This window comes from Penicillium subrubescens (assembly GCF_028828155.1).
Source record: "Penicillium subrubescens strain IBT 31985 chromosome Unknown utg000007l_segment0_segment0, whole genome shotgun sequence".
In the NCBI taxonomy this organism is placed as follows: Eukaryota; Fungi; Ascomycota; class Eurotiomycetes; order Eurotiales; family Aspergillaceae; genus Penicillium; species Penicillium subrubescens.
Window position 1 is genome coordinate 1,413,561 of NW_026643157.1, and position 22,493 is coordinate 1,436,053.

General features: G+C 50.6%; 9 protein-coding genes across 9 annotated transcripts; 4 read left to right on the forward strand and 5 right to left on the reverse strand.

The window, feature by feature from the left end:
• Positions 1-4,368: 4,368 nt before the first annotated feature.
• On the forward strand, positions 4,369-6,072 carry N7473_010275 (GTP-binding protein Obg; the record flags this gene model as incomplete). Its single annotated transcript, XM_057156214.1, has 1 exon — positions 4,369-6,072. The coding sequence occupies one exon, from the start codon at positions 4,369-4,371 to the stop codon at positions 6,070-6,072; it is 1,704 nt and encodes a 567-aa protein (XP_057004869.1).
• Positions 6,073-6,426: 354 nt separating this feature from the next.
• N7473_010276 (putative JmjC domain protein) lies at positions 6,427-8,040 on the forward strand (the record flags this gene model as incomplete). The annotated part of the gene is made up of 1 exon (XM_057156215.1): positions 6,427-8,040. One exon carries the CDS (start codon positions 6,427-6,429, stop codon positions 8,038-8,040), a length of 1,614 nt encoding a protein of 537 aa, XP_057004870.1.
• Positions 8,041-8,287: 247 nt separating this feature from the next.
• Positions 8,288-9,872, reverse strand: N7473_010277 (uncharacterized protein; the record flags this gene model as incomplete). The annotated part of the gene is made up of 3 exons (XM_057156216.1): positions 8,288-8,488; positions 8,562-9,025; positions 9,092-9,872. 3 exons carry the CDS (start codon positions 9,870-9,872, stop codon positions 8,288-8,290), a joined length of 1,446 nt encoding a protein of 481 aa, XP_057004871.1.
• A 603-nt stretch (positions 9,873-10,475) lies between these two features.
• N7473_010278 (cell division control 45 family protein) lies at positions 10,476-13,097 on the reverse strand (the record flags this gene model as incomplete). The annotated part of the gene is made up of 2 exons (XM_057156217.1): positions 10,476-12,284; positions 12,339-13,097. The coding sequence occupies 2 exons, from the start codon at positions 13,095-13,097 to the stop codon at positions 10,476-10,478; spliced, it is 2,568 nt and encodes an 855-aa protein (XP_057004872.1).
• Positions 13,098-13,652: 555 nt separating this feature from the next.
• N7473_010279 (aldo/keto reductase family protein) lies at positions 13,653-14,720 on the reverse strand (the record flags this gene model as incomplete). The annotated part of the gene is made up of 3 exons (XM_057156218.1): positions 13,653-14,013; positions 14,081-14,256; positions 14,313-14,720. The coding sequence occupies 3 exons, from the start codon at positions 14,718-14,720 to the stop codon at positions 13,653-13,655; spliced, it is 945 nt and encodes a 314-aa protein (XP_057004873.1).
• A 575-nt stretch (positions 14,721-15,295) lies between these two features.
• On the reverse strand, positions 15,296-16,489 carry N7473_010280 (GPI-anchored transamidase; the record flags this gene model as incomplete). The annotated part of the gene is made up of 1 exon (XM_057156219.1): positions 15,296-16,489. One exon carries the CDS (start codon positions 16,487-16,489, stop codon positions 15,296-15,298), a length of 1,194 nt encoding a protein of 397 aa, XP_057004874.1.
• Positions 16,490-17,089: 600 nt separating this feature from the next.
• Positions 17,090-17,904, forward strand: N7473_010281 (DUF1014 domain protein; the record flags this gene model as incomplete). Its single annotated transcript, XM_057156220.1, has 3 exons — positions 17,090-17,146; positions 17,216-17,316; positions 17,397-17,904. 3 exons carry the CDS (start codon positions 17,090-17,092, stop codon positions 17,902-17,904), a joined length of 666 nt encoding a protein of 221 aa, XP_057004875.1.
• Positions 17,905-18,587: 683 nt separating this feature from the next.
• pex7 (putative peroxisome biosynthesis protein (Peroxine-7)) lies at positions 18,588-19,794 on the reverse strand (the record flags this gene model as incomplete). Its single annotated transcript, XM_057156221.1, has 2 exons — positions 18,588-19,500; positions 19,616-19,794. 2 exons carry the CDS (start codon positions 19,792-19,794, stop codon positions 18,588-18,590), a joined length of 1,092 nt encoding a protein of 363 aa, XP_057004876.1.
• Positions 19,795-20,571: 777 nt separating this feature from the next.
• N7473_010283 (putative CUE domain protein) lies at positions 20,572-22,038 on the forward strand (the record flags this gene model as incomplete). The annotated part of the gene is made up of 1 exon (XM_057156222.1): positions 20,572-22,038. One exon carries the CDS (start codon positions 20,572-20,574, stop codon positions 22,036-22,038), a length of 1,467 nt encoding a protein of 488 aa, XP_057004877.1.
• Between the last annotated feature and the right edge of the window lie 455 nt (positions 22,039-22,493).

Genomic DNA, 22,493 nt, shown 5'->3' on the forward strand with positions numbered 1-22,493 from the left:
GCCGGCGACTGTAGTTCCACGATGCTGGAGGGCCTTTATTGGGATAGTCTTGAAGATGGAGTACATAGCTCCGTACAGTAGTGAATTTTGATTCCTTTCGACCTTGCCACCTCAACTACTCAGTATGGTGGTGGCTAGCTAGCTAGTTAGGTACTACCTACTCTACCTACCCTGGGGCGGCAATGTCTACGTCAGTGGAACGCGGCCACCTGGGGCGTTGACAGGTCCTTACGTTTTTGTTGAATACCGAGATGCCACGCTATGAATTACCGATCTAGACCCTCTTGTTTCGGGGTTTTAGTCAATCTCGGAGTCCATCGGTGCTTTCTTGCGGAGATTCCAGGGAATTATTAGGCTGCATAAGCTGACGGGAGTACTTCTGATAAGAGGCGAATTCAGCCAAAGTACTTCGTACTCTATACAGAGTGCAAGAAGATATGTACATTATTATCAATTGACTTCAGACGATCACGAGACTCGATTCTCGGAGCCAGCGGATGGGTAATTATTCTCTGGTACAAGACCATGTTTCACGTTTTGCTCGCTTAGATGGTTTCACACCAGTGATAATTTTGCTTATTTCCTTATTGCCCTGTTTTTGCCTCGACGATAGTCCCAGCATCATTCGTCAGCTAATCTAATTAATTGCGTGGACTCCTTTCTCCCTACAAGTTTCTACTTTCTACTCTAGTCGCAAACTTCCTCACTTTTGGTTCACGAATGCTCACTTGTTTTAGCGCATAGCTACTAATCAACTACCGCGTACCACAGGAAGACACTCTTTGGCCCGGGAAGGGCCTGCGACATCCGCGCTCCAATGAACGCGAGCCGATCGCAGTTCTTCTCATTGCAAGTGGATAAATGAGCCAAATGCCCCAGTTGGAGTGCTTCATAGCCACCAGGGGAACCTCGGAAGTCCCCATTATTCCTCCCCCAGGCCTGCGGTCCACGGTACAACCAGATGTCAATCACCGAGTCAATTTTCAAGCTAGTACTACTATAAATTCCGGAAGGTTTTAGTCTAGTAGATTCCGTATTGTGTAATTCATACCGTACGAATGATTTCTGGTATCTGTGTATTTTCCATCGCCCCGTCGTTTCACCCGGTTCGCCCTAACGTGTCCCCCCCGACTAATAGGAAGCCTCCCCTTCTCCCCCGCCAGTGGCGATGAGCCCCATCGGAATGCAGGATCCGGTGCCGCGGTGACGGGTAAGAAATCACTGGTCTCTTCTCGATGGCGTCCGATGAATGGCTGCTGAAAGATGAGTGACTGGCTGGTAATTGTCGGGCCCTTGCAACGATTTTCCACGCTATTGACTCCTTCATCGGTCATGTGAGCATCTCTCCTTTTTTTGAGGCCATCATCGTCTTAACTATGACTGTACTAAGTACTTAGGTAACCATATGCAAATTTCTGGTAACTAACTAAGAACAATAAGGACATACTGTAACTGTAGTTAATCGGGGACTTTTTTCCCTACCCTTGCGCCATTAGCGACCCTGCTTGCCATAGTCTGGTGACTTGGTATACTCCATCAGGACGGCTTATGTAGTACATACTGTAAGTGCTCCATACTGTACGCCTCTTTTTATGATCGTCACTGGATCGAGTCCATCAGCCCAGTGGTCTCTAGCCTCGAACTAGTCCTTGCGATGTACCTTTGTTCTCCGCTCCGCGGATCCAGTGGTTCCTGCTTCTCTGCCGCCCCTTCCAGAAGACTGGGATAAAAACCTGCTTTGGCGGATCTGGTACTTTGTGATACGTACTTTGCACAGCGCTTGTACTTTGTCAATTGTTTCTTGTCCGGCCTTCCGTGGTGCGGGGGCAAATTGGCCAAATTTTGGCAGGATTCTGGGCCCTCGCCGGTGGATAATGAGGCTTGATGATCAATGATGAAAAGTGATGGATACCATTTTGCCCCTGCAGCTGGCACTTTTGTAATGTACTTTGTTAGCTTATGCTTCGCCTAGTCCCTGGGGGTCTGGCCGGTTCCTCGTGAGAGTCAATTGTCCGGAGTCTCCGTACCTTTTTTGTGAACTACAGTACCGTTAGTCTGGCGAATGGTGGGATGGATATGGAGTGCTTTGTATGGGTTAGACTAGATCCTTTGGGGGCAGACGCGCAGTCAGATGGGGCCATTCCTTGAAAATTGGGCATCTCAACTCCGAAGAACTGCCGGTGAATGTATTCATTAACCTATTAAAACATTCATTGAGCTTTTGAGGAGTAAAGTGTTAGCTGAAATGTGTAGAAATATGTATCGGATGCAACATGACCTCATTCGCGAAAATCGTAATCCTTGCCCACGCCAGCTTGAGGTGAGTTGGAGAATGAAGTGGGCGCTACATACTGCTAGTTGATGATAGGATTTCCACTGTCGTAAGATATATATTTCAACATATTTACACAAAAACTTAGATCGCGAAATGGATAGCCGCTAACATCGATGTAGTATGTGGTACATGGGCATGATTCATGTCCTACACAGGGCAGATACCATGCACTCTCCCAAACTCAATCCCCTGGAGTGCAGCAGTAGTCTGGACTTAATCTGGCAGAAGTACTGCGTTCGCCGGTACTTTGATGTGACATAACCCTAGATCCCGTTCTGATTTTTAGTAGTGTGATCAGCTCCCTGACATGCGCGCCATAGGTGTGACAGATAAACATGGCCCTTGAACTGTGATGAACCGGCAACCGGACCAGGATAGTAAGCCAATCAATGCATTGACCAGGAACATTCATTCCATGCGGCGGTTGCACCATGGCTTTGTCCTTGCTGTCAATGAATTCCAATTTAAACCTTGACAGAGATTGACTTCGTGATATTTCGGATTTTTGTTCCGATTGGGAAATACAAGTAACTACCACACACCATGGTCGATATTACCCGCCTACGTATGCACGTATCAGCAGCTGTCCATCATTTAAAACTATGAATCTGGCAGGTTGTCAATCACATCTCTCCGACTACCGAGATCTCCGACCTTGAACAGATCGCCTGCCTCTTCGGATGATTGGAAGGAGATCAGCGAACCGGACGGCAGCTAGACAAAGATCGAGTCATGTCAATATACTCTGACCAGCGAAAGATCGGTCTTCAATATTTCTGTGACCCGTACAAGTTGAGTGTCATTGTTGAAATCGAATCTTGTGTTATTTATCATGCCACTAGCTTGGACGAACAAGGTCAATCCCCGTCATGCCATACCATGTATGAACCCTGGTAGTCAGGCGTCTCCTCGACGCGTGGACTATCCGGGATCCGAAATACTTAGCACAAGAGGTGGTATGATAGCCGGCCAAATGCATACTGTATCGGCAAGCTCAGCTCAGCCAGTTTGACTCCATCAACTGCATGCCGTTCGTGAATGGCTGTGAGAAGTGACTTATTGCCGAAGGACAAGACAAAAGTACGTTTCCAATTCGGCTGTGAACGGAGAACAATCTCGACACTCTGTCCTGCCCTGTTCAAGGGTGGGCTGTCATCTGCGCCTCGCCGGTAGCCTTGTTAGGGCTCAAAGCCTGGGCAGTCTATTTTGCAAAGCCGTTGAGACTGTAACCTCCAAAGGCAAGAACGGTGAAAAAAGCAACGAGTATTTTCGCCCCCAATGTCAAATCAAAGCTGGCCCTAGCTTGCCGACACACCGAATGTTTGCTCATCGGTAAATTGGCCTAAAAATTGGTCTGTGAAAGGCGCAGCTGAAGGGAGAATGGCTGGGGGCCCCAGATATTAACGGAGACTGAGTATAATCTTTGGTCGAGCCTTGATTGCGCTAGGTTATTTCGGCAGCTATACCGGCACCATGCAGCTATCTCAAGGGACGATCATCCTAGGAATATCTGGAAATTGGGTCTTGGAGTTGGTTTCCAGGACAGGTTTAGCAAAAATGAAACGGGATTGGTGGTGAGATCTCGGGAAGATGCTGTTCGCTGTTTTGCCCAGGACTGAACAAGATGCTATTATGCATGTTGATGGGGTTTTCGCATTGTAGTCACCGAAGAGCACGAGTCATATTTTTTGAAGCGTCAGGCCATACTCACGGCCCAATTTTATTGTAGGCTAAGTTGCCATGTCTGTACTGAACAGTCGAAGCTCGAATGGCCAAAAGCTGATGATTGATATCTGCTTATCGGCACGTGATGATATGGTTATCGCTTATCGAGAGCTCAAGAAATCCACGACAGCTGAATTCGTCTCGTCGCACTCCTCACTCATAATTGCCCACAAATCTGTCTTATTCGTTGATGAAGACATAATATCTGTGCTCATACATTGGGAGCTTATGAGCTTGTGCTGATTGAAGACTGAACAAGTGCGCATAGCGCAGAATGAGGCTGGAATAGTCCTTGACAGCGCAGCATCATGGCACATCCTCGAGCTTGTCTCAACCTTCCTATGCGGTCCCTCCTCTTCAACCGCGCGTGGATCTGTTCTACAAGATCCCCCTCCACAATATCTGCGACTATACTCAGCCGAAGATGGCAAAGCACGACACCCAGTAACGTGCGACCCGATGACGAAACCTCCTCCCCCGACCAACCTTCGGATCTGTCGTACTTGAACCCAGATCCGGAGGACTATTCGCGCTTTATCTTCCAAGATAAATGTCACGTCACTGTACATGCTGGTGCTGGTGGTAACGGATGTGTCTCATATCTACGTGAGAAATTCATTGAAGAAGGGCCTCCAAACGGCGGTGATGGTGGCAGCGGAGGTGGCATCTACATTCAAGCTGTCGAGGGCTTGACCAGTCTACATAAACTCGCACGAAGGGGTATAATCAAGGCTAGCCGAGGGAGAAATGGACAGGGCAAAAGCAAAGGTGGAAAGCGCGGCGACGATGTGCTCCTTCAAGTTCCGGTCGGCACAGTGGTACGCGAAGTCGAGCGATACGACCCCGTTGCAGAGGAGATTGCTCGGATGCGAAGAGCTAAGGTTGAACCTGTCGACGAGGATGGGATTGAATTATTTACTCCTGTTCGACACGACCGCTGGATGCTTCATCCCGGTGCCAACCCATCAGATTTCTTGACGGTCAAGTTCCCTCGACTCAAGCCGCGGAGACAGGCTATCGCAGCGATGGAGCCGAAAGCGCCCATCTACCTTGACCTTGACCAGCCTATGGATAAGCCAATGCTTCTAGCTGCGGGTGGTGCTGGTGGGTTGGGAAATCCGCATTTCGTCACACGCTCCATGGGCCGACCCAAGTTCGCATCTCGTGGCGAAGGAGGCATGAAATTGGAGCTCGATTTTGAGCTCAAGCTGCTGGCAGATGTTGGGCTAGTTGGTAAGCCCAATGCTGGCAAGAGTACGCTTCTACGCTCCTTGACCAACAGTCGCACCCGCATTGGAAACTGGGAATTTACTACCCTGTCTCCTCATATCGGCACGGTGATTGTTGATCATAACAGAGGCCGACCGCTAGTTGAGTCGCAGAGAAAGACTCGCCGGTCCCATTTCACCATTGCCGATATTCCTGGCTTGGTGGAGGACGCACATCTTGACCGTGGTCTTGGGCTTGGGTTCCTGCGACACATTGATCGGGCGGGCATCTTGGCCTTTGTGCTTGATCTCAGTAATGGGGATCCCGTCGAAGAGCTACAGAAGCTGTGGCATGAGCTCGGTGAATATGAGCGATTGCGCAGTACCGAACCTGAACCTGCCGCCAAGGAGAAGCCCGGTGTGATCGATTGGGACCCATCTGGATCCGGGCTGCCAGACCTTGATCGGCCGCGCAACCGAGCTATTGAGATCGAAACTCCCGATAATGAGGGTTCAGGCCAGGCTCTGAATTATAGATCATCCGGCTCCTTGCCTCCTCTCGCTATGCCACCTCTTCATACCAAGCCTTGGTTCGTCGTTGCTACCAAGGCCGACCTCGAGAACACCCAGGAACAGTACCAGGCTTTGCAGGAGTATCTCTCTGCAGTGGAGAAGGGAACTGTTGAGCATCCATCTGGCCATGCCGATGGATGGAAGGAGAAGGTGTCAGCTGTTCCAGTCAGCGCCATCAATGGTCAAGGAGTGTCTCGGATCCCTAAATTGGTGATGCAATATTTGGCGTAAACAAAGAAAGACCACTGTCTAGGAAATAGGAGTGGAACATGTATATTAAAATATCCCCATAAAGCATACCATGTACAATCAAAAGATAATACCCGTTGTGTTCTGAATGACTGTTGTTATTGTGGAAGTTGGGGATTTGTAGGCGGAGTGATCTTCAACTTTTCAACTCTGTCGGGCATTGCGTTTGCACCCAACAAGAGCTGGCTCCAAATCAAGCATGAGATTGGCACAACACTCTGGATATTATTCTTTCATCCTTTGTAAAGGAGCTGGGCGCCCCTGACTGGAGGTTCCTTTCCCGACTCCTTCTCTATCCTTCGAGCCTGTGGCCGAGTTGCGACTGCGACTAAAACCATGAGTCTGTACTCCGTCCTCAGCAGCGCGCTGTCCGTCATCGCCGCACCAACCTCCGACGACCCAATCCTTCAGTGCAGCGATGACCTACAAACCCTCCTCTTCAACGACACTACGAATGCCCTCAAGCTTGCCGATGCGAAACTACACGTGTACCCATTTAAAGACGTGCATAACAGCTGGCGACGGTTGTACACCGACGCGTCGATCGTGAAAGCATGTCTTAGTGTGATCCGCAACTGCGACCTCCTCGGTCCACAGACCAAGCAAGCTACGAGACATGGACTGGATGTGTTGAAGCTTATCAAAGATCTCAAGGATGAGACAAAAGATGCGAAAATCCCCTCGAACGCTGCATGGCTTCCCGATGTCATTCACATTTTGGACAATGCGTTGCTCATGACGGGAGGACTTCTTCGAGAGAGGCTCATTGAATCCTTGCTGTCTACACTGCAGGCGGCTACCTATGACCCCAATTCCTCAGAGGACTCTTTCGACGAGACTTCTAGACCTCCCTCCAAGCGCCGCAAGATCTCACAGCCACTTTTCCCTCCCGAATCCGTCCCCGCGCCCCGCCTGAAATACCCTATCCAGCGCGTATCGGCGCCGTCCTTCGATGCCATGCAGAACCATATCCTCGAGATTGGCAAACCGTTGGTGATTACCGATGCAGTGCATCATTGGCCCGCGATGTCGACTCGTCCGTGGAACTCTCGCGATTACTGGTCTGGTCGCACATTCAATGGCCGCAGACTCGTGCCCGTCGAAGTGGGCAGGTCATACACGGATGAAGGATGGGGTCAGAAGATCATTGAGTTCCGGGAGTTCATAGACAAATATGTCTGGCGAGGCAAGCTGGGGCCCAGTTCTCAGCAGCGAAATGAGTGTGGGGGTTCCGAGGAAGACGAGGAGACCGGGTACATGGCACAGCACGATCTGCTCTCACAGATCCCTGCTCTGCGCAACGACATCAGCATACCCGACTGCTGCTACATCGATCCTCCAGGTGCCGAGCCGGGTACACCTGTGTATCTGGCTAAGCAGCGAGAACGCGAAGCAGCCAAGGCGCAGTCGGCAGAGAAAGCGACAGGCCTGAAATCAGATCAGTCGCCAACCCCAGATGAAAAGGACGAAACTGCGTCAGAAGCAGGCTCTCTCATGGAATTTCCGTCGGACCCTATCATCAACACCTGGATTGGACCTTCATGGACCATCTCACCTCTCCACCACGATCAGTATCACAACATTCTCGTCCAGGTCGTCGGTACCAAATACATTCGTCTCTACTCGCCGCACACCCCAGCTTCCCAAATCCACCCCCGCGGCCAGGAATGGGTAGCGTCCAAAGATGAGACCGAGTCGGGAACTTCGTCTGATGGCGAGCCTGCGAAGAGACTCATCGACATGTCCAATACTTCCAAGGTCGATGTTGCGGCTATTGAACTTTCGCCCGCGGAGGAGGATCAATGGGAGGCTATGTGGCCTGGGTTCTTGAAGGCGGAGTACGTGGAGACTGTGCTGCGTGAGGGTGAGTGCTTGTACATCCCTGTGGGGTGGTGGCACTATGTTCGAGGACTGCGAGCTGGTATTAGCGTTAGCTTCTGGTGGGGTTGACCTGACCAGGTTGATGGTTGATGAGATACGCATTTATGGATTATGACGACATATCAGGGAGGTATATGCTAAATGAATATTAACCTCCTAATGACTAAGATGTATAGAGTATTCTTTCTTCTGAAGCAATATAGTGTATTCTATGGACTGCACTGGGTGTATCTCCACTATCTCTAGGTCAGTGCATCTCATAATATGATGCTTTAAGCATGCCCGGACTCGGATATACATCAACATGATCTCGACTCTAATACCACCCCTCCACCAATTCACAAAGAGTAGTCTCTCCACCCACATTACCAGGGAACACCACAAACGGCACTCCCCGATGACGAGACGTCGGCTCATCACATCTCCAAAGCGGCACACCAGGTGCGGCCTGACCAACAATAGTAGCGCGCTTGACATTTAAGCCCTTGGTAGCAGCATCAGAGGAAGTAATTCCGCCCTAAATAGATCGTTAGCAATCACATTCACCACATGTGTTTCAAAAAAAAACCGAAGCACCAATCTGTACATACCTTTGCAATGATATATCTCGGCCGCACCTCAATCTGCTGCAAGACACTCACAAGAGCCTCCGCAACAACAGAACCAATCTTCAAAGACGACAACTCATCCGCACCGGTAATGAGCTTACGACTGGTCATAACCAATGTATCCTGTCCAGCTAGAAGATGAGATTCCGTTTCGCGAACAACCTGTTTCACGGTTTCCGACCCTGTCTCGGGCGACGCGATGAGGTCTTCGACCTTGATCTCGATGATGGCCAGTTTACCCGCCGCGCCTAGCCGGTCTGTGAGAACCTTCAATTGAGCTGTGGTCTTTGGGACATATGAGCCCGCGACGATGAGACCACCTGTCTGGCGAGGGGATGGGAGTTGCAGTTCCGCGGCAGAGATGGGAGCCTTGGATCGAATGCCTAGTCTTGTTGATACGAAGGCTGCACCTGTACGGTAGAGGAAATGTTTCCCTTTGGATTCGGCTGGGAGGAGTACGTATTAGTTAGACCATTCCAAATTGAAAAGGACGGGTTAATTTTCGAACATACCGAGTAACAACCCCGCAACAAAGACGTGCATATCCGATTCAGCCGCAGCATTCACAATCACCACACCACCCACAGGCGTTGCAAGTAATCTCTCACAAACAACCTGCGGTCCCCCGAGTCGAATCTCCTCAATCGTAACCGAATGCAATTGCTTCACAGAAAATCGCCCAGGAGCCTTCTCATGCACATAATCCCTCAAATTCGAACTCTTATACCCAAACGTAGCATCCTGCGCGAACGGCGTCGCTCCAGCAGGAACAAGACTATCTCCCTCCGCAACATAATGCACATCATCAATCGTAAACCGACCACCCTGAAAAAAAAACGGGGCCAGAACGAGTCCATCAGCTGGTCCAAAGACGGACTGCGCAACATCAGGTTCCAGCGGGAAATGACCGCGCAAAGTACTATCACCGCGTAGAACGATGTCTACTCTTTGACCGGTCTGTTTTGCTGCCTCGAGGACATTCTCGCATATGCTTCGGATGAGGGTCTCGGCTTCTGGTGGGGGGAGGGCACGCGAGTTTGTTAGGATGAAGAAGCCGGGTGAATTGGTTTGGAATTCGGTTGTTAGCGTGGGAATGTCCCATACGGCGAGGACGGAGATGTCGTGGCAGGTTTGGGTGCCGGTTGGATCGTCGTCTAGCACGACGAGACGGTTGATTGAGGACGTGGCGAGGATCTGCGAGATTTGGTCTTGCGCGTCCGTGGGGTATTCGGCCGGAAGGTTGGCGAGAGTGCTTTCCCGGGGTAGCGTTGGGTATTGACGTCGTTGCGACATGATCGTATGAGATGAGTGGGCAATTAGTGAAAAGAAAGGAGTCAATTGATTCGATTGAGATCGTGGGGTCTGCTATTAGTTGTTTATAGGGGTTTGTAGGTTCGGCAACTCGGAGATGCTGCGATGGAATTGCGGGGTGCGGGGAGGAATAAAAGCCGGAGAGAACACCGATACGAAGAAAAAGGTAAACATCAAAGTCAAAGTTAAAAGTAGAAAGTTAGGGTAAATAGTAAATCCATTGAGATGGCTACCGAATGATACTGGCAACACTAGATCATGGAATCGCACAAAAAGACAACAGCAGGAAGAAAAAAACACCACAAACGCCATAGCCTAGTATAGAGACCTCAGATGCAAGATGCAAGATGATCGTGGACGGATGGACGTGAATAAATATGCTTGCGAGAGAAAAATGCAATGCACCGCTCATTCATCATCATGTTGGATAGTCCCTTTCACTGGAGTCCAGTTCCCCTCGCCATCCAAACCCAAGTTGCTCCACCCTCCAATGCCTCCAATAAAAGCGCAAAACAAAATAAATCAAAGTGCAAGATGTCAGGTCGTAGACTGCGTAAATGAATGTGGTAAGGAGTATGAGAAAAATTAGCCCACCACGCTGCGGAAACTCAGGGCCTCGAGGAAGCCACCCAAGTCATCTTTTTGAACCTCAACGACGCAGTGGTCGAAGCTGTCAATGCGGACGCGGGCGTTGGTCTCCTGGACCACTTCCTGGAAGGCGATACCGAACCGGTTACGCAGCAGATGTTTCTTTCCTCGAGGATCTTCGTCTTCAGACTCTGATTCGGAGGAAGACTCGGATTCCTCCGACTCCTCATCCTCGGCATCATCCCCAGAATCGAATTGTTCGGCTCGCTCCGCCGCACGCTGGGCCCGCCGCTCTTCTTTCTCCTTTTGTTTCTTCTCCTTGGCGTCTTTCTTCTGTCGACGTTCTTCTTGACGCTTGGACATGGCAGCGATGTCTATCACACCGCCACCACCACCAGTGCCGACGACCACGTAAAGATCTCGGTCCTCGTCAAGCCCGGCAAGGACGAGAGGAGTACCAGCTGCTCTCTTCCGTCCGATCTTGACAGAGTCACCCTTCTCGCGCTCTTGGACTTTGATTGCCTCGGCAATCCAGAGGGCCAATTTTGTCAGGGCCCCGGGGTTTGTGAAAAGTTTCACATCAGGTCCGTCTTTGACGACTGCAATGCGGAAAGCCCGAAGATGACGGATCTGATGTTTCGATAGGAGTGATGTACCAGTGCGCAGAATGGCACGGTGAAGATGCTGAGCCAAAGGAAGAGCCTCCATGAGAAGGGTAGGTGACTCGGACGTCAGCGATAAGGCATCATATGCACTCCAGAACCGAGGAAGAAGACTAGCCAAATCAGATTCGCCTGGGGCACCGCTGCCTTCCGCGTCATCATTGGAGCTTCGTGGTCGTGGAAGACGTTTGGTATCCCACGCCCCAGAAGCTTCATGTGGCCCAACTTCCAGCATAGCGCCCACAATAACACCCACATCTGTAGCAGACAGGCAAGCCTTCCAGCCCCAGCAACGCACAAAGCCCCATCCCTCACGGGAACTGGCATGCCCGCCAGATGGCTCCGGAGGTACCAAGCCATCCAGGCCATACATTGGTGCGTACTTGAGAAGCCGTCCGCGCAATACCCGCTTTAGCTCCATATCCATATGCGTATAGTTTTGGTGGCACTGGGTGAGACTGACACCCATCTTCGCTAATAGCTTGTGAAGGCGTTTGCGACCGTTTTCTGTCCAGACGTGAAGCCTCGTTGCCAGGTAGGGACTGTGCAGCATACTGTCGTAGAGTGACCAGTGTCGAACCAGAAGGAAGCGAGGTTCAGGCGAGAGACGAATAGATGTATCCGTAGGAGACCTGGCAGTGGTTGGAATGACACCATTGATCTCTCCTCTAATATCGCGGTCCCGCTCGAGGGGATCCGGTGGGTTCAAGCGGTGGACTTCATCTCGGAGGATCTGACGGATGTGCTCTCCACGCTGCCCACCCCAGCCTGCAGACCCACCCGATTCTGATGTGTTTGAAATGCCGACACCAGTCATCGTTCGACCACTAAGCTCCAAGCTTGATGCGCCAATAATTGCAAACCAGAGGAGATCATTGTCCTCACGACCGAGTTCGGACGCAAGAGAATAGACCAACGACGAAATCGGCTCCGAGTATGACGTTCCTGCGGCATAATATTTTTGTAGGACCGTCTCGTGTTTGCGCTTTAGTCGAATAAGGCGGCGCTTTAAAGATCGCGCTGATGGCTGCTTTGCCTCCTCCGGTGACGGTGACTCTGACGTAGGGGTTGGTGAACGGGACGAGTTGGACGAGTTGATGGCGGTCCTCCTGCGGTGACTCGGAGAGGATACTAACGACGACCCCTATATAACGCGTGTCAGTAGGTTTTGTAGTTCATGGCAGGAGGGTATGCGCACCGAATTACTCCGCTTCCGCTGACGGGGAGGCCCGTCCTCGTCTTCAGACTCAACTTCATCCTCGCGTCCTGACCACGATTTGCGCTTCTTCGAGGCAGAGGCCATGTCGTTATCGTCGTCGGTAGAGCCGCCATCACTGGCATCATCGTCATCCACCTCGGGCATTTCCAATAGCGCGTGATATGCTTCGCGTTCATTGCGGAGTTCCTCTTCAATATCACCGTCATCAAACACGACAATACCGCCATGTTTGGACGTGTATGCGGGCGTGATACACCCTTTGTCCACCCCGCGCCCGCGTCGGCGCGCATTAACATCAATCTCCGCCATCGCCTGGCCTATCCCAGCCTGTCCACCAAAGACGTTGGCGAGATTCCATGGCCGGCGCGCGTCAAAGACCCAGATCTCAATTCCACCCATGTCCTCGACCTCGTCTTCTGGGTTGTTCAGTTTCAAGATCTCGCCAAGATCGACCAGTCCGCCTACCCCAAGGCATACCACGACACCTCCGCTGCCGCCATTGGTGGTCTGCATGGGCCGGACCAGTTCCTCCCCTGCGCGCGCCAGATCGCCATATCCGGCGACGGGCTGGATCTTATGGGGGATGTAGTCGCGTTTTAATAGCGCGGTTAGGATCCGACAGGCACATAGCGCGTCAGGTTCGAGTGCCACGAGAATCAGGACTGGCGGGGAGAGCGGGTGGTGAGATCGGAGGAGTTGTAGGTATAGGTGCGAGATGAGCTGCCGTGGAAGATACATGGCCAGCTATGGAGAGAGACTAGAAATGCATTCGAGCATGAATATGAGTAAGAATAGCAACTCGCGGCCCGGTAGATGGTGAATGTAAAAGGGCAACGGCTGTTGGTGTTCTGCAGGACTTCGTCTGGTCTACCAAGATTCGAGGATCCCGTCCGGTTTGGAGGAAAGCGGCCAGGCGCGACGCGTTCGAGGCACGTGCCCTAAGATTCCATTCCCCGTCGCCTCGACAAAGACGAGCATTTTGCGATCCTTCTTGATCCTTTTTTCTTTCATATGGAAATTATTTACATAGATTTCTTGTTTGTTTTCATGTGGATCCCAATTTATTGAGATATTCCTCAAGGGACCATTGATCTGAGGGTTTCAATATTGGTTTCGAGGATCGCGACTATACTAGCGGACCAATTAGAGCCGTGCCATTTAGAGGGGCTTTCTTTAGACACTAAAGAACAAGAAACCGGATTCAATTGTCCATGTCAAGGTGAATTAAATTTCTCAGTTTCCAATGCAAATGGAGAGAAAAGAGATCGAACTATTCAAACTATTCAACAACCCCTAGACGACCTTCTCCCAGAGTGAGTCTATCTTCTGCAGCACTTCCGTCGGCAAGGGTCCTTTCGATATATCGGTCATGTTCTGTACGATCTGCGGCGTCTTGCTGGCACCCAAAATGACTCCATCATCCTCACTCAAAGCGGAGTGATAGTACGGATACAGCCATCGGAGACAAGCCTCAGAGCCAGCAATTCCAAGAGGCTCCAAAGTACCCAGAAGATCAGCCATCGCTGCATGCATTTCCGGGGTTTTATACTTCGCAATCAACGGATTATTAGCAAATTGGCTGCTTTGCCCGTATCGAGTCCCCTCGGCGTCTCCTCGAGTCGCCCGCCCAGTTAAGAATCCACCTGCAAGTGGGCTTGTTGGGTAAACTATTGTTAGCTTAAGCGCTCAGATGAACAAGGTAGAGGTTGCGCCAAACTTACCTGTATGCAGTGAATGCGATATTGTGCTTTCGGAGTAAGGGAAGCAAAGCCTCCTCGCTTTCGCGGCTGAGGAGACTATACAACCCCTGATATACAGTTGGCTTGACATAACCTTTTTCTTCATAGACCGAAATAAAATTCGCAACCAATTCAGGGGGGAAATTTGACAGACCAAACTATTGCGTGTCAGAATAGAATCCACTCTCCGGCGTTATAGCTCAAGACTGCATACCTTGTCAAACCGACAAGCAAGATACTGCCTATGAATCTCGGCTGCCTGCTTGACAATTGGAGTCTGAGGATCAGGCCGATGAAAGTGCAGGATATTGACCTTGCTCATTTGTAAACGAGACAGGCTTTCTTCGAGTGATTTCTCAATAGCAGCTGCGGTCAAGGTTCCTGCTCTAACGCCGCTTACTGTGTTGATTTTGGTATCGATAGTAAAGGCTTGTTCTGCGGCTCGCGTTTCGCCTAGAAGACACTCGGATGAGCCGGGTGCTGTGGGCGAGTATCGGGCAGCAGTATCGATGCGATCAACACCGAGGGTTTTCAATAGATCGAGGAGTGCTTGTACCTGCTCCGGTGTAGTGAAGCTAGTGCCAATCATTGCGCCGCCGAACAAGGTATGTGGTCGAGACATGGTCCTGCAGTCGTCTTATTTTAAGGTGTGAATTGGTTCCATAGGGAATATTTTCAGAATTGGATTTATTTCTATACTTCACCCCTACCCCGCTTATTCTGACGAGATTCATGATGACGAGAATTACCTCGTTTTACCAATCACTGTAGGGCTGTTCGGCACCGGAAAGGCGAGCATTACCCGCTCCGGAATCGGGTCGCCGAGGAGCCGTAGAGAAGTATCGCTGAGAGTGCCCTTAGACGCCAGTATACTACAGTACGGCATTGTAAGTATATGCACCGGGCTGAGGCTCCGTAACATCTTCAAGCTTTCCATTTATCGGTTGTGTGTGGGATTCCCAGCAACGATTAAAGATGCTCTCCGTGTTTGCATTTGGCTTCCATGTTATAAGTTGCAAAATTCGCATGGTATTTGGACGGGGATGTGATAAGTACCCCAATCGTTAAGAGGACGAGAGAATGTGACAGGGATGAATCGCCTAAACGCCTTGCACCCATAGTATGCTGTATGTACAGAGAAAGAAAAGACCTAGTCAAGAAGACGACAGTAAAACGAAAGATTACGACGCCGTAGCCTTAGGCTGATTGACCCAGAATTGACCCAGCGACCCATACGGCAGTGCATGCGCCAACCACGGACAAGCCCACCAGACGCTTGCCCCAGCTGCTGTCCTCGGCCATCTTTGTAGGACCGACGGGTTTCTTCGACTTCAACTGCACGGTAGATGAATGCGTATCCTCGCCTTGAGACTGAGACGAATTGCCAATTATGGCAGAGTATTCCTCATCTCGCTTGCGCCACTTCTCAACGAGTCGCGCGATCTCGGCGAGGTCTTCCTTCAAAGAACCCGGGTCCGTAGAATTCGCGTTCTCAATCTCGACATTCTGCACGTTGCCGAAGAAATCCACCACGGTGCGCAGGCGACCCTCTTGTTCACCACCAGGGAAGAGGTCCCAGCGAACACCCGGCTGCGAATGGATCTTCGACATATCGTATGAGTCGAACAGATCTCCCAAAGTCAACTTGGAGTTGGCGCTAGTCACTTGTGTCTCGAGGAATTCAAGCACGTAATAGGTCCACCGATCTATGACCGCGACGCCGACATCGTTGTCCGCATGATGGGAATAAGAAGATTGGTCGAGCTCGCTGGAACCCGTGGCAACAATATTGGGCGAGTAGAAATGTGTGTACATCGTGTTGGCCTGGCACGTATCAATCATGAAGAGCAGTTCGTGGTAGCGCTTCTTCTCCCACATCTGTCCAAACGCGTCGGCCAAATCCCATGCACCAATCTCCTCGGCATCTTGGAACTTCAGGAACTGATCGCCTCCATGACCGGTCATATATACCAGGACATTGCTACCGGCGTCAGATCCGAGACGCTTACTGCGAGGCACATCTTCGTCCAACCGGTCGGTCAATAGTCGAATGAAGTTCTCCACCGTCACCTCGTAACCCCTGTAGTCCACCTCAATGTTGTCGCCATAGAGATCCACCGCACGGTCTGCGTTGCTGTAGACAGTTCCGGGGAAGGCATTGCGAGGATTGCAGGCCATGTCATCGGGGAGCATGAGGATGATTTGCGAGTCAGGAATGCCGAGGCGCTTGACGGTTCGATAAAGGGAGAGGACATTGGCAAGGTGGCGATAGTTGAACCAGAATCGGGATGTCGAGACAAGAACGGCCCAATTTGAGGTATGTTCAGCAGTCGCTGCTCCAACAAAGAGCAGGAGCGCAAGCGCTTGTAGTAGGCGAAGGAGAAGAGCCATTGTTGTAAGTCGTGGAAGCTTGGAAGGAGAGTATATTCAAGAAAGGAGGGTCCAGCTCAGGCAGCTGGTAGTATCGGAATGCGGCCCGGGGAGAAAAGGAGAGGTCAATGCTAGGGCCCAGAGAACTAGTCTCGATGCTATGTCGAGGCCATCCTCGGGGTTTTGTTTGGATCGAAGACAGAAGCAACGCGAAAGTTGTCCGGGGACCGTCAGCTATGACAAATGAGGCCAGGAACGCATCCGGGGCTGACACCTGACGCCTCAGGCACCAAAGGTAGCTCATCTGTGAGAAAGGTACGGAGTTATATACTTCAAACTTTGTTCAATCACTGAAGGCTATGATGAAATTTGATGAGTGGCATTAAGACACTATACTCTTTTATTCCCTTGAAACTATGCTTCTACAGGCAACATATATTCTCCAAGGCTGGCCCTGAGCTATTAGATTAGTCACTTCGTCACCGCCTACATCGGAATCGGCATAATTGTTTTGCGGATCGGATCATCCATCCAGACAGCCCACTTTTTTCTCTTCCACCTTTCTCGCAGTTCATCGAACTTGCTTCAAAATCACATCCCGGAATACTCTAAACCTTCAATATGGGAGGCAAGAAAGCACCGGCCGAGAACTCCAAGAAGGCTGCCGGCAACGCTCGCGTATGTACTAACCCCGCCCCCGCCATCGATTGCCACTCACGCGATAACATGCGCTAACAACTCCTTCAGAAGGCCGAAGCTGCCGCATCAAAGAAGGCCGCCGAAGACTCGAAGCGCGCCGCTGCAGAGGACAAGGAATGGTCCAAGGGATCGAAGAGCAACCCAAAGAAGTGAGCTTGATTTGGTCGTTTAAAGCAAGAATCCACGCGGAGGGCAATAAGCTAACCTGTTTTCTTTCTACCAACTGCAGGGACGACGCCGAAGCCAAGAAAGCCGAAGCTGCCCGAAAGAAGGCCGAGCGTGATGCCCTCCTCGCTGAAGAAGAAGCCTCCCAGCCGTCCAAGGCCAAGGGTGCCGGCGCAAAGACGGCGCAGAAGAAGACTCGCGGCCTCGACCTTTCACAGCTTGACGACTCAGTCTCCGGCAAGAAGAGCACTGCTCTGAATGCTTCTGGTATCGATAACGCGCTGGACGCCCTGTCCCTGACGAACAAGGAAACTTCCCAGGTTGAGCGTCATCCCGAGCGACGATTCAAGGCGGCCTATGCGGCGTTCGAGGCCCGTCGTCTACCAGAGATTGAACAAGAGAACCCTGGTCTGCGCCGGCAGCAGCGTATTGACCTGTGCCGGAAGGAGTTTGAAAAGAGTGAAGAGAACCCCTTCAACCAGGTGCACGTTGCGGTCAACGCCACCAAGGAGGAGATTGCTCAGGTCCGGGACTCGGAGCGCAAGAAGACTGAGTCTCGCCTGGCCAAATAAGTTGGAACCCTCTGTTTCGAGCATTTATAGAGGACATGGCTGGGAACTTGAGCCTGAATCATCATATTGGTGGTGTTTTTCAGAATCAGAAGGGTTTATGCGACAGCGATGCATCTAGTTTTCAGTCAAACCTACCCCAAAACCGACGTCTGACGGTGTCTTTCAGTGGTGACATACAAATCACTGGGGACTCCCCGAGTCAACATTTCGATTGATGATAGATCAAGCCTCAAATTTCCTTTTGGATCTATGGGCCACGCATTATATCCGGGAAATGCTTCCATATGGACATAAAATTTACGAATTGAAATGACTGAATATTCTATCTATCCCTGGGCTCACAATTAACTTAGAACTCCATGGACTTTTCACGTAAGTAAGCGCTGCTCTGTTTCTACAGAAAGAATCCGATCAATGATTGTGGAGATCATGATGAGAATAATTCTTAAATTCTCAATTCAAGCATGTCTATGCATGCTAATCCTTTCACACACAGGTCATGAATAGCTAGATGAATACATCAAACAGGTAGGGGATTAGATCGGGGTCGTATCTCACACATCCCACAGATAGAGACTCTCATCCCAACCGAAACTTCCCAGTTCAAGCATGTCTATGCATGCTATTCCTTTCATCCTCGCATGAATAGCTAGATGAATACTTCAAACAGGCGGGGAATTCGTTCACGGGATCGTATCTCGCACATCCCACAGATAAAGACTCTCATCCCAACCGACACTGGCACACCAGCCCTCATCTCCGAACATAGCCCAGTCAATACCGGTAGCAAACTCTGTGTGTCGTCCCATTCTTCCAAGCTCTGAGCCGACAATCGGAACCGTTGGACCAGACCGCATCGGATCCACATCACCAGCCCCGCTAGCTTCGTACCGGTCACTCCAGACACGGCAAGTCATATCGTAGCTTGCAGTTACGAGAAGCTCTGCCACATGCGGCGACCAGCACACTTTCTTGACCGCATAGTCATGGCCGAGCATGATAGAGACAGGGCCTTGCTGTGGGGCTCGAATATCGAAGGTGCGAACAGCTCGGTCAACACTTGCTGTTGCGATCATTGTAGTACGATATTTGTTCCAGTCGTGGCTCAGAATTTCAGCTGGTTGGGCGATGCCGCCTGGCGGGATGCCTGCTTGACCAGGGATGGGTGGTGCTGCTGGCCCGGAGTGGTTGGGAATCTGAATAACGAGGTGGTTGGAAGCAGAGGCCGGGGTTCTTAAATCAAAGACGCGGATGTAGGAGTCTGAGGTGACACATGAAACGAGGTCGGGGGTGTCAACAGGGAAGGAAGCCGAGTAGGTGCAGCTATGGGTAGGTAAAGTGAGGAGAGACTCCTGGCGATGAGGTGTCCAGATTCGAACGGTGCCGTCCCAACTGCTGGAGCAGAAGCGATCTTTTGCCACACCGTTCCATTTCACACAAAACACCTCCCGATTGTGCTCCTTCCAGTTCATGACAGGAAAATCATCAGCGCTTGTGTCATAGAGCTTGATACTACCGTCACCCGACGCGGCCAGCAGCTGGTTGTGGTGGATTTCAGACCAGGAAGTGTCATAGAGGGAGTCTTGAGTGGTGAACCTGAATTTATATACGAGATGGAAATTAGAATATCTCAGAAAAAAATCCAAGGACGAAAATAAAATCAGGTGATTCGCGAGGCCAACCGCAGGCCACTAGAGAGGATGTCACATACCATTTCACCGGCACAATCCCTTTCTCAGTGAGGTCGAGGACGTACAACCTGCCGTTACCGACCAGACCAAAGTTGGCTGCACTTGCGACGGCCAGACGGTTATCGAAGAAAGGCGAATACTTCACCGCAGTGCCGTTGAAGCCCTGCGTGCGATAGTGAAGCATCCGTGTGGGCTGCATTGTGGCAGGCTGATCGGATCACCGATCACGGGAGGGCTATGATGAAGAGTAGAGGAGGGAGATGATTGAAAACTAGCCACAACTTTTTGGGTATCACAAGCGACGGGTTGGATGCGCCGTCATAGCTCAGCGCGCGCGTCGTGTCGGGAAAGCGGGCTGGAAGAAGGAGGATTGCGGGGAGATCAAATGCGCGGATGGGCCGAGGTCAGTTGGCGGGCGTCAAGCTTATCGGCTTTCCGTTATCGTCCGTTATCGGCTTATCGCAATCCTTATCGTTCCCCGGGGGAAACTATAGAGTATAAACATAGAGTGGATGAGGAATAGTAGATATATGGGTTTGGAGAAGTGGGAATATAAAACCTGTTCTCGAGTTTGCCTTGATCTAAAATTATAATCCTGACTTAAATCCACTGTTAAGTCCCTAGACAAGTACATAATAAATTACAACAGTATTTCGAGATGAAAGGCCGAGTAATCCGCTGTGTAAGACTGGGGACACAAGTGTTCTCCTCAAGGACAAGTCGAATGAATCTACCAAAGCTCAAAGATGCTTATCAACTTGAATATTTTGAGTCGTGTTGCATCACCATATCAACTTATTCCAATAGTTGTTGATTGTCTCTGATTGGTCAATTTGAAGCCAGTCATGTGGTGATAAGAACTTGCTGATAAATCCTTATCGCGTTTACGAGGTACCAGGCATCCATTCAGGCAGATGTATCAACTTTGTCCCCGCGACATATTCAAGCGGAATCTGGTAGTGAATTAAAGGTTGCCATGGATGATTTTGTTTCCAGGAAGAGGCGGCGGCTGTCTCAGTCAAGCGTGGAGGCCAGTGCAACACCAGCTAAGGCGCCAAGCACGCCGAACCCAGATTCCTCTGGCGAGGACTCCACGGACATCAAAATTGCCATCTTGCTCTCTCTGTTTCCAGATCTCAAGCAAGAGAACCTGTTGGACATATTAGTATCATGCGATGGGTCTGTGGAGGCCGCTTCTTCACTGCTCTCAACCCAAGTCACCTCAGGTTCACCATATAAGAAACGAGCGACCTCAGCTTCCGCTGTTGGTGCTCAGACATCATTATCGTCACACGTGCTCACCAAAGCAAAGGATGGATCTGTTACCACTCTTAGTGATAGCCTCGTTCGTCGAAAACCTTTGTCTACCAAGAAAGGACAAACTTTACACCTTTATTCCCCCGAGGATATTGCAGCCTACACACCATGCACAATTATCCACAATTTCCTTCCTACCGAACAGGCGAATGCACTGCTAGTCGAACTACTTGACGAATCAAAACATTTTTCACAATACGAATTTCAGCTGTTCAACCGAACAGTTCAGAGCCCACATACAACGAGCTTATATGTTTCAACGCCCGAGGAATACAAACAACATACCTCCGAGTACAAGTATGGTGGCACATACCGATCAAATGTTCGACAAGCAACACCAGGGCTTCGCTCCGTGTCCCGAAAAGTCCAGCTTGCGGTCAATGAAGCTGTGCAGGCTCGCATACGCGAGGTTTATTCAGATGGCAAGAAGCTCAAGTATCAGTCATCGAAGGAATGGAGACCAAACGCAGCCTTTGTCAACTGTTACGATGGGCCCGCAGAAAATGTGGGGTATCATTCCGATGATTTTACTTATCTCGGCCCCCACCCGGTCATTGGTAGTTTAAGTCTAGGCGTGGAACGAGAATTCCGAGTCCGTCGAGTACTACCTCGGGATGAGGAGGATGATACTGGCCAAACAGGCACCGAAGACAAGCGCGGTACTCCCTCAAAAGCGACCAATGACCGAAAGTCATCTACTGCTCGTGCAGACGCGCAAGGACAGATCTCCATCCACCTCCCACACAATTCCCTCCTGGTCATGCATGCAGAGATGCAGGAAGAGTGGAAACACTCAATCGCCCCTGCGCAGACTATCTCTCCACACCCAATATCAGGCAATCGGCGGATCAATGTCACTTATCGCTGGTTCCGCGACACTTTTCATCCGCGAAATACACCTCGATGTCTCTGTGGCGAGCACGCGGTACTTCGGTGTGCACAGCGCAAACAAGAAACCCGAGGGCGGTATATGTGGATGTGTTATGCTGGATATGTACCAGGCAAAGAAAGCTGCTCGTTCTTCCAGTGGGCCGAGTTCGACGACGATGGGGATCCTGTGTGGACTCATGAGCCTCGGGAGGAAAAGGTTGCTCCAGCTTTGACCAATTTTTCAGCTTCTCAATAGCTTATTCAACTCTTGGCTAGCGAGTTACTTCTTTTGTTTCTCTGATAGGTTGCTAGAGATAAGAGTGGAGGGAATCTACTTTGGCCCCGCAAGCCACCATCGATAGCTTCCTTCGATTCTACAGTAGTGCTCGCGAACTGATTCTCCACCCACGGAGAATATTAATATCGTCAATCAAGGTACACCTACTACTTTAATGTATCTACATATCTCCAATGCAGATCACCAATCGGTCCATGAGAGCAAATTAAGGTTGTGCGGGGTATTCCTCACCACGGCGGAAAATTGACCAGTTCGTTCCGCCCCTCAAAAGTTTACCCGAATTTCCCCCGCATTTTGCAGCTGCTCAACGATTTGGGTATTTGGTCTCCCTCAGCTACTTAGTAGTCACTTGGCAAATCTGCAATGCTGAAAATGTAGTTAGCGCCTGCAGATATTGCATACAGCCCACTCAC